At 39.4% G+C, this 17,286-nt stretch overlaps 1 protein-coding gene across 6 annotated transcripts; it reads left to right on the forward strand.

Moving 5' to 3' along the window:
* Positions 1 to 89: 89 nt before the first annotated feature.
* Positions 90 to 17,204, forward strand: micu3b (mitochondrial calcium uptake family, member 3b). Of its 6 annotated transcripts, none has more exons than XM_067519051.1 (15): positions 90 to 229; positions 2,809 to 2,956; positions 4,390 to 4,421; positions 4,692 to 4,770; positions 7,245 to 7,292; positions 7,394 to 7,476; positions 7,552 to 7,623; positions 8,669 to 8,710; positions 10,498 to 10,593; positions 11,251 to 11,339; positions 11,512 to 11,683; positions 12,702 to 12,810; positions 13,348 to 13,505; positions 14,092 to 14,160; positions 15,490 to 17,204. In XM_067519051.1, exons 2-14 carry the CDS (start codon positions 2,845 to 2,847, stop codon positions 14,158 to 14,160), a joined length of 1,161 nt encoding a protein of 386 aa, XP_067375152.1. In that variant the 5' UTR covers positions 90 to 229; positions 2,809 to 2,844; the 3' UTR covers positions 15,490 to 17,204. The 6 variants fall into 6 exon arrangements, with proteins under 6 accessions (XP_067375152.1, XP_067375149.1, XP_067375147.1 ...); XM_067519046.1 differs by lacking the exon at positions 90 to 229 and adding an exon at positions 617 to 963; XM_067519052.1 differs by lacking the exon at positions 90 to 229 and adding an exon at positions 1,109 to 1,250.
* The last annotated feature ends 82 nt before the right edge of the window (positions 17,205 to 17,286 follow it).

The following is a 17,286-nucleotide window of genomic DNA, read 5'->3' on the forward strand; positions in this document are numbered from 1 at the left end:
TCTGTCTCTGTCATGTAACACTCAACAAATATCCTCTGCTGGCGGTGCCGAATTCTTCCTTTTCACCACTGCGTCTTCGTTCTTTGGAGGCAGGCGGCAGTTGCTGCTCAGACAGCCCTCATGTAGCATACCTGTTCGCAGCGGATGGTGAGGCTTCAAAGTGGAGCCGTGGAAGAGACGCAGCAGAGGGAGAGTCAGTAGCACGGGCTGAACGAACGCTGCAGTGCAGGTAATGGATCTCCTGGAGGTTTTACGCTCTAAGTGGCAGAGGTGGTGAGGCAGGTGCAAAACCACAGGACTAGTAATGGGCGGGGCTGTCACAGTTCAGACGTGCCCTGGCAGGGATTTTTCTTTCCTTTCCCCGGGGCATGAAATAAGAAAAAGACACAGGGTGAGAGTTGATGGTGGACTGGTTGGTGGTTGTGGTGGTGGGGGCTGTTTAAATTAAATTTAAATTAAACCTAAGCCCAAACTTAAAAGAGCCACATGTGACACTGGTGTGAAATTCACCCACAACGTAGAGAAAAAAAAATATTCGGTGGGCATTTCTATTTTTCGCCAAAAATGTTCACATTTGCTTCACTCTCACAAACGTGACGCCCTTTAATCCCACAGGGACTTGAAATACCCACGGCACGTCTCGCGAGCTCCGGGCAGCTCGGCTCTGCGTTGCCAGTCGTTGTTTCCGACACCTCGGAGCAAACGGCCATGGCTGCCCTGCGCAGGCTTTTCCCTTCGTTCACCAACTGCTCCAAAACGGGGACGTTTGCGGCGCGGAAACAACAGACGCCGTCAAACTCGACAAAAGCGCGGAAAGTTATTGCAGCTGGAGCGTGTGTCACCGCCGCTGCTGGTGCTGCTTATTATTACTGCTCGTTGGTCGGTAGGGGCTCCGGACTGAAGAGCTACGTCGAGGCTCGGCTCCTTTACCTGGCGTTGCCATCAGTTTCTGCCACCGATAAGGTACAGTGGCGCGTTTGTCCACCGCCGGGTCTTCAGTGACAGCTTTCAGGTCTAATGTAGTCTCACGAAAGCACACATGTTTTTTTAATTTTATTTCAATTTCGGCATTTTCTGTGAGATTATAGGCAGAGCATCTGCATTAATTAGCCTCGTCCTCCATCAAGTTGTGCGCGTGAAACTACAATAACGATAAAACGTCGTCGTGTTCAGGAGCTATCCGCGACCTTTGGTGCTGAAATGGAAAATGGTCTTTGATCACGTGACCCAATGGCTGCCACGAAGAGAGGGTTTGCATTGTACTTGTTTTTTGCTTGGTAATCAATTCTTTAAAAAAATCTAGTCCATATTACTTAAGTACGAGCATACATTACACAATACTTCCTCCTATTTGACAAAATTTTGTAAAACCTGACAATATTTATGTAGTGTTATATAAAAGCCAAGCACTGGTGGCAGAAGTAAACAAACTCAATACTCAAGTATAAGTGTTAGTGCTTACCTAATATAATTTGCATCCAAGAGTAAAAGTACTTCCCCACTATGAAGGTGATCACTCTGGAAATCCATCAGATTGAGTTACTGTAAAGAAACAAAGCCAAAGTCTTGTAAACACATTTTACTTGATATTGTTGATAACATAAATGTGCAAGTACAGCCCACATGTCCCATTCAATTCTGCAGAGACCTAAATTACACTTGCTAAGTTAGATTCAGTAAGAGAAACCCTGAACTTCAAACTGTTCCTGAGAAATCAATTTAAGAAAAAGCAACATTTATTTAGACTCTGTTAAAAAGATGTTATTGGGGTTTCTGGATTTACATTGTTCTTACTATTTTGACCACTTGGTGTAACTACAGAGATGGTCAAAATAGATAAGAAATTTTATTGATAAACGAATTATTTTACTAATTATAATTTTTATCTAATTATAATTTTAATATTGATTTGTATTGATTAATATTGATCTGCTGTTTATTTGTTCAAATAATTTATTCCTCAGTTTATAAAACATGAGAAACTAGAAATTAGTAAATTAAATGAAATTAGAAGCAGCCACGACACAGCCAGTTTGATCTGAATATGATTAAAGTCCCACACAAAATTACTCATTTAACAATCTAAAACAGAGAGGCATATCTTCACTTTTGAGAAACTTAATCCATAATGACTTGTATCTATTAAAATGTTCTCAACCCCTTGTACAATGTGTACTTGATCCTAGTTGTCCACACACTAGCACTTCTGAGTTTCTTTAGCTCAGACATGTTTTGACAATGTTGACAAGAGTTTCACAGATCACAGAAGATATAAACAAACATGTAAATTAGGTTCTGGCTTGCACACCTCTAGCTCTGGAAGATTCCGTTTGTTATCTGTGGGTCAACTTGCCTGGTGTCCACAGCCAGCAGGAATCCAGGCACACAGGAAACTGTACACTGGGACTTGGCTACAGGGCTGACATTTGATGAGAGGTGGGGATGGTTAGAGGGGGTTTAATGGTTAAGCAGAGGGGGGCACACATTCCCTGGGTGTTTGCGCTGTGCCCTGTGGACCTGGCACTGTGCCACCTAACAGAGAGATTCACTCTGTCTTCACCACTCCAGCCTTGTGATCTGGCTGGGTTTGAACAGTTGTAGGGACATAATCTGGTGCACAGGGATGAAAAATAAGGCTGACATAACACACTCTTTATGTGTCCAATATGAAAGAGGCTGTTCGTGACAATCTGTTCTGTTCTGAGCATTTTATAAAAACCTTAAAAATCTTTCAGACAGACCTCTGTTGGTATGATTTACAATATTTCATGATGACATTCATGATGACTTGTGTGTTTGTGTTTACAGGTGAGAACCTATGGTCTGGATGATGGAGACGTGTACATGTCGTCCTATGAAAACAAATTCCGCCTGTTCAGTTCGGTCGAGTACGAGGGCCAGCTCTACATGACTCCGCTAAACTTCATCGAGTCCGTCACTCTGAATGAACCCAAGAGTGAGTGCACTGCTTTTACCCTGCTCATTCCCACAATACTCAACATTGTCTGGAACAAGAAAGACTCATTTCTGATGACAAGATGATCTCAAGGTCCAGTAGCTGTACCAGTGTTCGTGCATTCTGTCAGCTATTTGCAGCAAACCAACTGTAAAACAGACTGCTTAGGGCAGGGCAACTGAATTACTGTAGTTCCCGAGTTCTAAGATAATTTCTCTGTTCCTTGAGAAGTCCCTGTGATGTGTTTTCAGAAGCTGAAGAAAGAAGCTAACTCATTTATAAAAATGGTAGATTAATACATGTTTTTTCTAAATGATGGTGTGTTTTAAGATAGTGGGCAGCACTGCAGATGCAACACTGCCTCTGTAATATTCACAGCTCTGTGGAGAAATGAGCTGCATTCAGCAGCCACTTGCCTAATTACATTAATGTCAGGTCATAAGATAAGTCCCTGTCCCTTCGTCCTCCAATTACCCAAGATTAAAACAAACCACAGTGTTGTTTCCTGGAACATTGCTTGTTGATGAGGGCCTGTGAAGTGTCATTGGACAATGCTCGAAGCTTGAAGTGTCTCAGTCATAACATCTGCATAAAGATAGATATCTTTACTGGCAACTCTAATTTTATGGCCCATTCATGCGGCCACAAACTTCTAGAGAGACCAAACAATTTAGCATGGATGTCATAAATGTAATGATAAGACATTCTGATTCTGATTGATTACAAGTAAAGGTGTGTGGTCTGCTGTAATGTTTTGGACATGGCTTCACTGATCATATAAAGAGGTAAGTAAACAAGATGTGCCAACGTAATAGCATACCTCATTATTCTCCTGTGTTTTGTCAGATGGTAATGATGGTGTTTAATGGTTATATTGTGGCTGTAAAGCAATTTATTATGTCCTTCCCTATGGATGTTTAGGAAAGCACTGAACATGAAAATAACATGTCACTGGTGGTTTAATTTCAGAGGCAATGAATAGAACAGAGGCTGGTGGAGTTATGGCCATTAGGTGTTTCAACCCTTAAAGTGCTGTCATGCAAATTATTCATATGAAAAACATTCATTGAAAGCATAGGCACATGCCTGCACTGAGGACAGTATTCCTCACTTTTGTGGAGCACAAGCTATCACATGGCAGTTATAATCTCAGCCTCACACATAGGCTTTAAAATGTGTCAGTGGAGGGTTATTGACACTGAAATTGATGTAATTTCCAGACCAGGTGTTTTTACGATGCATCCGTCTTATCTTCTTTATTGACCATTGGAATGTGTTCATGCAGACACACAGATTATGTTGCTGTCCACAGAAACATCTGTTTTCACTTTTGTTTCCCAGCTCTGGGTTTCAGATATATAGAATTCATTATTGAAATGTACAAATTCACAAGCATTTTAGCCACTAACTATTTCATATTTATATATTTTTAGGTAGGAGAGTATGGAAGTCACTCACAAAAAAGGTGAGTTGCTCTGTCATCAAACCATCCAATTCTGTAATTTTCATTGTTATTTTGTTTTATTTTTTTATTTAGAGGCTACTTTAGCTAAATAACTTCTTAATTGCAAAAAAAACGGTCCCCACTTCTTCACTTTGGTTGGCTTTTATTTGAGTCCCTTTATCCTTGTAAAACCCTTGTACTTACTGTAATACCAACAAACACTGCACTGAATTGTTAGTACCCAGAACATAGATATGAATGAGTGATTAGGATTTTCCTCTGTTCTCTAAGGAATTAGACAAGATGCTGGCTGATACCCCACCTGTTTGGAAAGGATCATCTAATTTGTTCAGAAATCTTCGTGAACGAGGTAAAGCTCACACTGGATGTGTTTAAGCTGCACATATAAATCCCTTTATGCTGTTACTTTTTAAACTGCCATATAAAGGGCCTTGTTCAGAGAAGCAGCCAATGTTTGCTGTAAAAGTTACTGTATCTCTTCATCAGTCTGGTAAGATGTTATTCTCAGGTTTACTGCTAATGTAAACTGTCACATTTCACTACTATAATTATTCAGAATCTGCGATATTTTAGCAAAGAATTCTATAATTTTCCTTTAAACCCAAGTAAAATGTGATTTTTGTAAAATTATTGTCCAAATATTGTGACTGACCTGTAGATAATCCCCATTTGTCATGTTCACTTGAACTGTAGGAAGAGTCTGCAGTTTACAGTAGGAATTAATCAAAATTAACTGCATGCGTGCCAACTAAATACCTTTAATTCCCTGTCATCAAAGCTTATGGTTAAGGGAAAGGTGAACATGCCTGTTGCTGCTAATGACAGTATGTTTGATTTTTTACTTGTGCATTGTACCATGTATAATAAATCGTTTTATAGTTGAAATTATCAGATCATAGCAATTCTACTGACAATTGTTATGCAATTATGGAAAATGTCCAGATGCTCAATTGGCGCTTGTGGCTTAGTTATAACAAATCGCGATGACCATTAATTGTAATGTGTTTGTTAACACATGTTTTGGGGTTTCAGACTGTCGACCTGGCATACACAACTTGATTGGACAAAACAAGGGATTCACAGATGCCACCACAGGCACTGAAAATTTTGTTGAAGTATTTTTGAAGTTCATTAATAATGAAAATAAGCTTTAGCTGCAAATCTGAACATTTCGAAAGAGCTTATTTTCAATATGTTTCCTCTGGCATTACTCAACAAACTGTAATGAAAGCAGCAGCAGGCTACTTCAGGACTTCACTATGTTATCTGACCTTCACTGGACAAACTCTGCTACCATGTCTGAGCACTGCATGTGCACATGTGAAGTCTTCATGTGTGTTTCCAAAAAAGAATCTGATTTCACTAATTGTGTACTGTGGTGCATTCAATTGCTAACCTCAAGTCATAGCAGTAAAAATGAAGTTGTCAGTGTGAAGGAAAATCATCCCACCTGCTCAGTAGGTCTTAGGTGCCTGTGGAGCATTAGATCTCACTGTTCTGCTCTCTCCTCTGTTGCTTTAGCTAAGTGCAAATGCTGGGATTTGGGGCTTTTAATCCTGCTGTTAAACGTTGTGGCTTTGTCAGGGAAAAAAGGACTGGATTGATCTGTGAACAAAGCGTTGCTTTAGAGAATGAGGGAGCTGTTTGAACCCAACTATGTTGAGACATGTCCCACTGGCCACCCCCAGATCACCACGGACATTATGAAGCCTAAGAATGGCATTGGATTACATCTTTGGGACTGCCACTCTGTATGAAGTGTTTCTGTGGAATTCTTTGTATTGTCTAACAACATCTACTTGAGCTCAGAAGCTGAGCTGCAGGAAGGAGGGGGGCTGCCTCCAGGAGTGAAGGTGTGTGGCATTGGTGAGACATGGCTGGAATCTTAAAAGTTTTTTTTTCTCTCTACTCAACCCATTTAAGCTTTAAAGGCTTTGAAGTTAGAGATCTGTTGTCATTATAGAGCCGTACCTGCCAAATAGGAGAGCTGGGTGAGAAGATGGAGCACTTTGTCATGGGGAATTTGTAGATGAACTTTGTCTAATGGCACGCATCTCTAATTTTCTTTTCACACTTCAGTTTGTGCATGTTTTTCAGGTGTCTTTACATCATCCAATTAGCAACATAATTCCACTCAATGAAATGTAAGATAGTGGAAAATATCTTTGTTTTTGTCCCTTGAGTGTTCTTTCTGGAAATATGTCCCTGAAGCAAACCCTGTACCTGAATTCTTTTCCCATAACACCCAAAGCAGTCACCCAGAACTATCTGTGCTCGATTCTCTATCTTTGTGAGCAAACAAAAGCTTGGGAATGATTTCAGAGTCGGAGGGAAGAAGCCTCTTGTGTTAGCTGAGATGTCTCGTGACACTTACTCTTCCCTTCTCTGTGTCACACAACAAAGGGAGCTGAAGGACGTGACACAAAACCTGAATCGCCCATTCTCAATCAGTGACAGATCACTTGAGAATGTATTACATCTTGTTACCCAAACACGATCAGAAGCTGGGGGCCTTAAATTTGTTTGGGTTTATGTCCAGATAGGTCAGCTCAGTTGTAAAGTCTATGTTTGTGTGAGGGGGAACACCAAGCATGAAGTAAAAGGCACCTTTTAAGATGTTATCAGTGAGCGTGAGGAGATTACTCTTGTCTGAAGGCGTGCACTGTTTCTTTGGATGGCTTATTCATCTCGGCAGCGTGACTTTGAAGATCTGTAAACACCTTGAGCTAACTGGTTAATGCCTTTTGAGGCTGTCTTGTGTGGAAGAAAAAGGAACATTTTGGTTTTTGTTTCTTAGTTTGACTTGTTTTTCTCTTTTTTCAGGTATCATCAGTTACACAGAGTACCTCTTCCTGCTCTGCATTTTAACAAGTAAGTATAAATTCTAACTTCAAGTTAAGAAGAATTATCTTGAAAATTATTGAAAACTTAAAAGGCGTATACAAGGCATGTACATTTGTGTTTGACTTTAGAGCCCCATGCAGGCTTCAGAATTGCCTTCAACATGTTTGATGCAGATGGAAATGAAATGGTTGACAAAAGGGAATTCTTGGTGGTAAGACCCCCAGCCTTCTGTGTAAAATGCATTTGATGTGACATAATGCACAGTAACCTAATATTATCTTACCAGCTAGAAGAAATCTTTCGTAAGAAAAAGGATAGAAAAGATGTTGCAGAAGATGTGCAAAGACTTGATCAACAGGTATGATTTATATTATCAAGGAATGAAATGGGTATGCATGATGTAGAAAAGAGTTTCTCATACTGTCAAACCCCCATCGCTTTTCACCTACGGTGTTCCTGTCAACTTTACAAAGCTTTTTTGCATCTTTTAGCTCATTGTTGTGGTTTTCTGGTCTGCAAAGTTCTCACATCATCCAAGTAGCCATAATAGCAGGTGGTTGTTTGAGCCTGTAGATATACACAACCTGTATTTGATACCAGCCATGTTGTGGACACAGTGAAGCATTTAAAGAGCAGCATGTTTCCATCAGGAGTTGTTGGACAATACTCAATGTGAACATCAGCCATGTTGAATAGTGGGACCAAAATGTTTCTTCAGAGAAATACTAATTTGCACTGCTGCACCCATTTGTCAACTAGCTACCCTAACTAACACACTAACTAGATAGATAGATAGATAAAAAGCTATTACAACATTAGTCTGAATCTTAAATTTGAACCAGCATCAAACATATTTAGGCCTTTGCTTGCAGTATTCCTAGAGAGGACACTGGCTACACTGAGGTGAATGTGAGGGTAAAACATACCTGAGGCTTTCATCTCTTTAAGGCTGTCTTATGCCATATGCAGGTGGATGTAAACAAGCAGAGCCGAATAGAGTGATAAGAGCAACTGTTTGAGGTCTTATCACATGGAGGAGCTTGCTCTCCTGGTACAAATGTTAGTGTCTCTGGACAGTCTTAAATTAATCTGACGCCCGTATAACCATCAAAAAGATCATTAGAATGAGTCCTCTAGATTTGGATATATATTGATGCTTTGCAAGAAGTCAGAGTTGAAGGTGAAGATTAGGTGTGCTCATAATTCTTAAGAATCAGTAGACCCATCTTAGATTGTCATATAAATGTGACATTGTGACTTGACAAAAAAACTGTAATTAACAAAGTCAATATATAGCTTAAAAACCAACTTTCCTGCAAATTTGGTTCTCACCTAAAAGAACTATTACAAAATTATGAATGAATCTTATTGCATGTGTGCACCTTCCCTCTTTTGTATTTCAGAGCGTGCAGCTTTATGGTCATCACAAGTCCAAGCCACAGAGTGTATGTATGGCTCTATTCCACTAAAGGAAAACAAACTGATCTGCTTGTCTCATGTGTTGTTAGCATATGAGCATTCTAACCTGGAAATATTGTGCATTATTGTGAGTGATACTGACACCAACCATAATTCTATGTTAGTACCAGATAAATTCATTTACATTTGCTGTGAAGTGAAATACATCACAGTGAACTTCCACTAGCAGCATTATCTGAAATATTGTCTTTGTGTGTGTGTGTGTGTGTGTGTTGTAGTGCAGTGAGTGCAGTGCAGATGATTTATGTACTTACCTTTTGTCAGCATTGGGAAAGAGATTCCACTCAAAACACTCTTACCTAAAGACTGACAACCTTTTCGCTCAGACCCCCATGTTTTATTTTTACAGTTTCTTGAGGAGTGGTATTTGAGCTCGGGTTACCTTTTGAGGTGGGTTTGACCATGAAGATGCCAGTCAGAGAGGAGAAGCAGCACAGTGAAAAGCACTCAACACACACATAGAGGGGGCTACAGCTAATAGAGCGACAGGCCTATCCTTAGACAGAACTTTTCAAACTTCAGCTTTAGGTGTGTCTTTTTTGTTTTGATTCCTCCTGCTTATTGTAGCTGTCTTTCTAGCAAAAAGTTCAAAAGTCCCTTCTTTTCAAAAACACAAAACACACATGTCTTCACTACTTAAGTTGGGCTTTCCCCAGCAGATTGTAATTACAAGTGTATCAGGCGCTTTTCAAGGAATGAGATGGGAATACTGCGGTGCATTAAAGAGTTGTTGCATAATTAGCTGTGGGATCATGTCGTAAATTTCCCTCTCTGGTGAAAGCAATGAGCTGAAGAGGAAGAGCTGCTTCATCAGCTGTCTCACATCCCCCGCAGGCTTGACAGATAAAAAAAAAGAGGAAGATAAATAAATATTAAAATTGAAACAAGCCATACTTGCACACATTTGACTGGCAGCGGGCTCTTTATGGTTGGTTGTGTGTTTTTAAATGAGGCAATGTTGAGACATAGGAGTCATCTAGACTGAAGAAATTATATTTTTAAAAAGAGTAGCACCAAAGTGCTTTGGTTTTTAACTGGGATTTAGAAATCCTAGCTGGAAGACAGATTTCTTGTGATCGTGTTGTTGTGTATGACACCAATTACAAGGAAATTGTTGCTGACAGTTGTGTTGCATTATACCTGTAGTTACAGAATTGCACTGAATTGTATATATTTCAGCAAAAACATGGAGCTTGATGGGTGCAGAGTAATCTATATGAATCATAATCATTGGTTAATCCAAGATCAGGGACATGACATCACTGAGGAAAAAGATCACATTGACTTACTTGTTCCAAACAGCATCAACTCACAGATATAAAATTCCTGCAAATGAAAATGATTTAAATGGGGACCACTTTTACAACAGTGCAGATTGCAGGTGCCTAATAAATTAGCCTTGCACCTTAGCATCAAATGATGATGTATTGGCAAGGTGTAGTTACATAGTTAAACTGGCATGATTCATCTGCCAGGTCACACACCCTGCATGCTTTGGACACGTGTTATCTGTGTTGGCCCAGTGTCCTGCCAAGAGGCTGCATGCTTCACTGCAGAGCAGACTCATGTCGGGGCTGCTGGGCCTCTCAAACCCACCAATGTCAGTGCTGTCTCTAGATGTCCACCTGTCTGCCCCTGTCTCTGTGGATGGCTTGCCCACCTAACTGTCTGTTAGGTAGTTTGTCCAAAATGCACTTAACATATGCAAGATGCATTTAGTCTTCTAACAGATGTACTTCACCTGCTACCACAGGTTCTCAAAAAAGAAAGTCAGCATTTGGAGACCCGGGGCATGTGGGAGATTCTCAGACGTGGCACCAGTCAAATTCTGTTTTCTGATCTCACTGAGGTAGTGAAGCCCTTATTCAGATGCTACTTTATTTAATAATCATACAGCAGTACTGTACAGCAGGTCCTGCCACACTATCTCACTGTCTTTACTCTTCTATTCTTATAAATATTCCCGTAGAGTCTGTGTTAGCAGCACAGTAGAACAAGTCATTGATTTATGCATCTACCTTTTTGTAAATACTCAAAGAGACCTCTACTAATATGTCCTCTAACAGGAATAGCATGTGCAACAAGGGCTGTAGCATGTTTAATGAATCTATTGCATGGCACATGTTTGTATTGTGCAAAAATGAGAAATGCTGGCCCAGTGTTTGGTTTCAGGTGCAGTGAAAATTAACCATTAACTCTGAGTAATTATTCAATACCTGAATCTGGGTATGGCTAACATCTTTACTTCAAGTTTTAGCATGGTTAAATAAAAGGCGTTGTTAATGTTTACCGAGTGTTACTGTGACATATCTTGTTCTGTGTCTGACAGAACAGATTACCCTGGCTGAACTCAGATTTGTGCAAATTTAGTTTTGTATTAAATCATTTGTGCATTGTGGTTTGCTGCATCTACTGTATGTTGCTTTTATAAACATGATAACATCTCAGCTGGTTATTTAAAGCTTCAAGAAGTGATAACACAGCCAACGTTTGTTCCTTCTCATAGCATGTGGATGAAAAAACAGAGACGACCCTGCTGGTGCATTTCTTTGGCAATAAAGGCAAAGCTGAATTAAAATTTGAAGATTTTTACAAGTAAGTAAAGAAGCCTCTTGTCTGCTCAGTGTTGATTATAACCATTAATCATTTTCAAACACCTAAGCCTTTAGTTGTTTTGTTAAAGAGTTCATGAAGTGCTCCTTTGTGTGTCTGAGTTCCTGGTTGTAGCATTTCCAATCAGCAGCTGCTGTCCATCTTACTTCTACAGGTTCATGGACAACCTGCAGACAGAAGTGCTTGAGATAGAGTTCCTCTCCTACTCCAAAGGCATGCCCACCATAAGTGAGGAAGACTTTGCTCGTATCCTTCTTCGCTACACCAATGTGGACAATGTCAGCGGATACTTGGAGAACGTGCGCCACAGCATGCCAGATGAAGAGGTGCATTTTTTTCCACTTCTACATTCACTTTGTCTTCAAGTGTTGCCTACAAGAGACCCCAGTGCTCATGTTGAAATACAAGAGTTAGAGAAAATAACCACCTTATAAAGTGATGTAATCCAAATCATTATTAAAAACTGGAGCCTTAAAAAATAGAGCAGAAATTAATTCAGACGTTGTTGTGTTGGTCTTCGGGAATTTATGTCCAGGCCGGTTTGTGTGAACATTTGGTATTTTCTTCCTTTGTGTTTTGATTGCCTTGTAAATTGCTGCTGAGTGAAGCATCCTCATTTGAGCTTTAATTTGTTTTTCCTCCTGGCACACTGACCCACATGAAAAGGCCCCAGCAGCTCCTTAGCAGCCTCGAGTAGCCTGTTGCTAGATCTCCATTGATAATCAAGTGGGTCTCATCATTAGGTTAAGAGATATTTTATGGCTCTCACCTTGTTAAAACAGCAAAGCGTCACAGGTTAGTCATTACTCCATTTGTTAGGCTGTGTGTGCTGCCTGTTTGGCAGGGGCCCCTGGCGAGAGAAATAGTGAGTTGCTGTGGGATGGTTGAGTGGACATCAATAGGCTCACTGTTTGAGTCACCAGCCAAGCCTGAGATGTTTGGGGATTCATCACTTTGTTTTTGTTTATTTAAGTATCAGGTTAATCTGCTTTAGAAAAATCTCCGAACGGCCTGACCTCCTCTCAAAAGCTCCAGTTCCCCCCCCCAACTGCTGACAGCTCAGCGTGTCCATACTGTGCAGGGCAAATGCAGCGCTGTATACTTTGTCTGTTTGGGTGTGTTATCTATCGGATGCCTTCAAGGTCCCACACACAATAAAGGATTCCGAGCAGGATGAAAGGAAGCAGATTATGTATTGTGTGAATTGTTGCACTATCCTTAGTTGCAGTGTTAACAAATGCGGCTGTTTGCTTCATGCGGCACTTTGTTTTTCTCATATTAAATTTCATTATCTTAATATTTCATAAATAAAAGCATTGTTTTATTGCTGTTCTCTCATTGCAGGGTATCACATTTGAGGAGTTCAGGTCCTTCTTCCAGTTCCTAAACAACTTAGAGGATTTCACCATTGCCATGCAAATGTACAACTTTGCTAATCGCTCCATTGGACAAGGTACAGGATGAGTTTAAGTCTGTAGCTGATTATGCAGCATCTACAGCCGATGCATCAATCAAGTGGATCATGCATGAGCTTTATTTTTCTGATCTCTGTCGTCATTTGCAGCAAGGTCAGCTTGGTTGAATTTATCTGAGGGTGTAGTGCATCCCTGTGGAGGGGGAAACAAAAATGTGTGCCAAGATGACTGTCTGGATTCATTTACCAGAGTATTGTAATTGTGATATTGTGTGATATTGTGTACTTACTATCAGGTTAGGTTTTACATATGCATATGATTACAGTCATTTTGGCTGACACTATTCCAGCTTGATGGTTGTTATTTTGGTTATTATTTATTAACTTTTAGTCATAGTTTAGAAATACGTTGTGAAGAAGTCTGTTTGCTTCTTAATCTCAAAGATATCTATGACCTGAGTAACGCTCACTATTTGACTGTACTCTCATCACTTTAAATTTCCCTTATACTATGAATATCTGGACCAAACATAAGATGTTGATTTGTTGTTTGCTTCTGATCAACTCACCACCCAGAGGAGTTTACCCGTGCGGTCTATGTGGCCACGGGCATCAATCTAACTCGACACTTGGTCAACACTGTCTTCAAGATCTTTGATGAGGATCACGATGATAAACTCAGCCACAAAGAGTTCATTGGAGTTATGAAGGAGCGACTGCATCGTGGTAATGGGGTGAGAAAGCGGAAGCAATTTAATTGCAATTCATCTTTTATTTTAAGACACTGAAGGCATCAGTAGAGGGATCCCCATACAGCCCACTCCACTCCTCCATTGTCAGCCTCAAAGAGCACAGAAAAACAGAGCGGTTGCTGTGTATAGCATGATGGGAAAGATCTTGTCAGCTTCTTCTTACTGTTAAACCTGTTAATGTACAAGGACCTTAAAGATGGAGGATACAAAATGAAGTCATATTGTGCAGGATTAAGGTTAAACAGACAAGACTGAGCTCAGAAATACATGTTTGTTTGTTTTTCTACACAACCAGGCCAATTTAACTAATTATTAGCATCACAAACACCAACTGTTTAATTACGACTTTAAATAAGCTCAAATAAAATCTTTTTTTCTTAAGGCAGTAGTAGACTTGAATACCTCCATTACATTGTGTCTAATTTACATTCCTGACCCTTTTTATTACTGAAACCTCACCTCAACACTAGAACAAATGGATTTTTGTGCAATTATACTGCCATCTGGTGGGACATTGTAAAACTGGCTTCATAAAATTGTTCCCTCTGTGTCTCACACACACTTACAGGGTGTGCGAGTGGAAGAGAAGTTCACCTCTTTTAAGTCCTGCATGAAGAAGGAGCTTTCACGCAAATAGGTAAAAGTTTTTTTTTCTCTAACATTGTCAGCATTCACTGATAAATAAGACAAGAATAAAATAAAATAGTGTGTATGTGAGGTGTACGAATGCAACATCTAGTTTGCAACTCTCTAACAAGTCTCCAGGAACATTGCTGCAGTCTATAGACAGTCTTTTCAGATGTGTTTTGAGGCCCACACTCTCCTGGCCCGAAGCATTGAGTTACACTGTAATATTAACGCCTGATCAACTGCCACCAGATACCAGCTTAAGTCTGCATACATGATCAGTGAGCAGTGCAGATTAAAGCCGTATAAATGTTTCAAAGGAAATGCATGACTCTGGAGAGGACTTGATAATCTTTCTTGATAGAGCCAGGAAAAGAAGTTCATCCTTAGGGTTGAACTTCAGTGCCACGATATGAAAAATGTAAATCTATCATTATCTATTCAGTACAATCTAAAATATTTTAGCAGTTAAGCAATAGTTTAAAAATTAGGGAAATACTTTTTAATGTATGGAAAGAATGAGATGAGAAGATTTACTTTAATATCTGTGAGATAAATATAAAAATTATAGCCAGCAGATGGTTAGCTTAGCACAAACACTGGAAACAGGGAGAAACAGCTAGCCTTTCTCTGTTCAAGCACGATAAACTCTACAGATCTCTCTATCAGATTGTTTGTCTAATCTATAACACACCACAGGTGTAAACTGATGTTTGTATAAACATGTCTTTTTGTTCCCTCACCTGATCAAGACTCAGCTCACCACATAACACATAATAAAACTACAACATGTCTCGTCTAACTCTAAATTATTATTATCTAATAATAATTATCTAAATTAAGATATTTATTTAAATTTAATTTGTGATAATTCTCTTTAACTCCTGCTGAAGTTTTAAATCATTTGTTCTGGCAGTTCATATCATCATATTAGTGAAATCTATAGTATGATTGTGGGAGTTGCTGTTTTTTTTAATTTTTTTTTTGCGCAGTTAAAACTCATAAGAATTTGTATGCTACATATCTGCAGCTGTGGTCACTGCAGAGGCCACAGATCTTTTTCTGCATAGTTGCAAAACTACTGCTGCACCCGTTCTCCATGAGTGTTTGCACATATTTTTGTTTTTCTGTGTTTTGTTATTTTCTAGTTTTCTTATTCTTGGCCATGTAATAAAGAAAGACTGTTATAATGTAGATCTGACACAAAGTATTCAACCTTTGCAATGGCACTGTAGTCCATTGGTTTGCGTTTCCTGTACAGTGTTTCACATTGGACTCATTTGTCATATCTACACAGTATTAATATGTGTTTATGATTTTCTCTCTGTTTTGTCGCCAGGTAAAAGTCCCTGCACCAGTGCATATCTTACTGGGTGGATAAGCTCTACCTGCATTGTGCTCCTTATCAGGACTAAAGGCTAAATGCATGCTGCAGCTTCTTATTGTAAAACAAACATGATGTGGCAAAAACAGGATGTGGTCAGTCTAATGAGAAGCTGTTGCAAGTGAACACAAACACAAGTGAACCATTATCAACCTATCAAGAAAATCCAATTGCCGGCGTCTAAAGTGCACTAAGTAGTTTCTCCAGCCACCATCGACTGTAAGGAAAATGTTAATTGAATCATTGATGTAAATATTCATATTTATTGGTATTTATATATTTATTTATCCAATTATTTACTCATGTTCAACATTGTCCCACTACTGCTCTGCCTACATACATTTTTCAAAGTGATTCTCCTTTAGTCCTGATTCTGTACAGTGGCAGCTTTACTCACACCAGCGTCCTTCCATCAGCTCTGCTGCCTGCTCGCACAGATTGGCTTACGACAGCAGCGTTTCTCCTCCTTCTTGATCCTCCTCCTCACTCCCACAGCCGTCCGGCTAAAATACTCTAGGATCCCCTCAAACCCAGCAGGCCTGAACATACTCAGTCTTTTTCAATCTTTAACTACGGGCAGCTCACATTGTTAATCGTTTCTTGGCCAGTAAACAGAAGTGCTATTTTCTTGCCACTGGCATGGATGACCTCTTTATGGATAAATATCCAAAATATTGAAGCCATATGTTTGTTTCACTCTTGGTAAATTCAGCTAAAATTAGTGTTGGTTTAAAGAAGTAATGTGACCTTCGCTTTAGGCCCTGTAAGGAAGCGTTTACACTTTATCTTCTTTACAGACATGCTCACTTAGGCCTAGTGTATGTTTCCCTGATGTTTTCTGGGATGATGTTCACTTTGGATGGAGTTGAACAAAACAAAATGAAGATACCACCATGTTATATGCTGCAATATTAACTCATTTATTTATATTTAGGGCTACTGTCTGTTGTTATTGTGAGGTTTTGGATTAGTTAGTCTACCTCTTGAAGTGCTTTGGAAACTTCTCGCCATATGATGTTAAGGCACATTTGGATTTAAAAGAACATGGTGCAATAAATTTAAGATAAAATTGTTGGAGCCTTGGTTATTTTGTCTCAAACTTCCATAAACATAAATTGCTTGTAGCTGCAGTTACGATCACTGTTTTCACACAAGTCAGCTAATAGTCTGTGAATTGCTCTCAAAAGAAAAACCTCTTTTAACTTCGGTGGACTGATGGAAGGACCACAGTAGAATAAATTAGCTGTTTTATTCCCAACCTGAAGGCAAATCATTAACTGTATTAATCACTGGGAACCTGGGGCTGTGTGGGTGTCCAAAACTCTACTCAGGGACTTTTATCTTTGAATGATTAATTCAGCAGGTTAATAATTTGTAGTATCACACACACTAATCCTGCACTTCTTGAACTAAGAATAAAAGGTTCTTTAAAGAGTCAGTAACAGAACCCTTACCTTTAATGAAGAGTTTGATTTCAACGCTTATCCATTCATTCTCAGCTGGTAATTTGTAGTTGGCATTTAGAGTGAAGGATGGGTTTTTTTACATTATTTGTGAACAGGGCTTTATTGGAAGTTTAAGTTAACACACTTATGGAATAACATTAAAATGTGTTATGTGTTTCTTTTCGTTTTAAAATCTTTGTACATTAAAATTCCCAATACAAACTATTTTCCCTGGACATTGTTTTCAGATAAACCTTTGAATACATGTTTGCAAAGAGAGAAGTTGATTTTGGCCCCCATTGTCTTG

Source organism: Channa argus, chromosome 10 (assembly GCF_033026475.1).
Source record: "Channa argus isolate prfri chromosome 10, Channa argus male v1.0, whole genome shotgun sequence".
Lineage (NCBI taxonomy): Eukaryota > Metazoa > Chordata > Actinopteri > Anabantiformes > Channidae > Channa > Channa argus.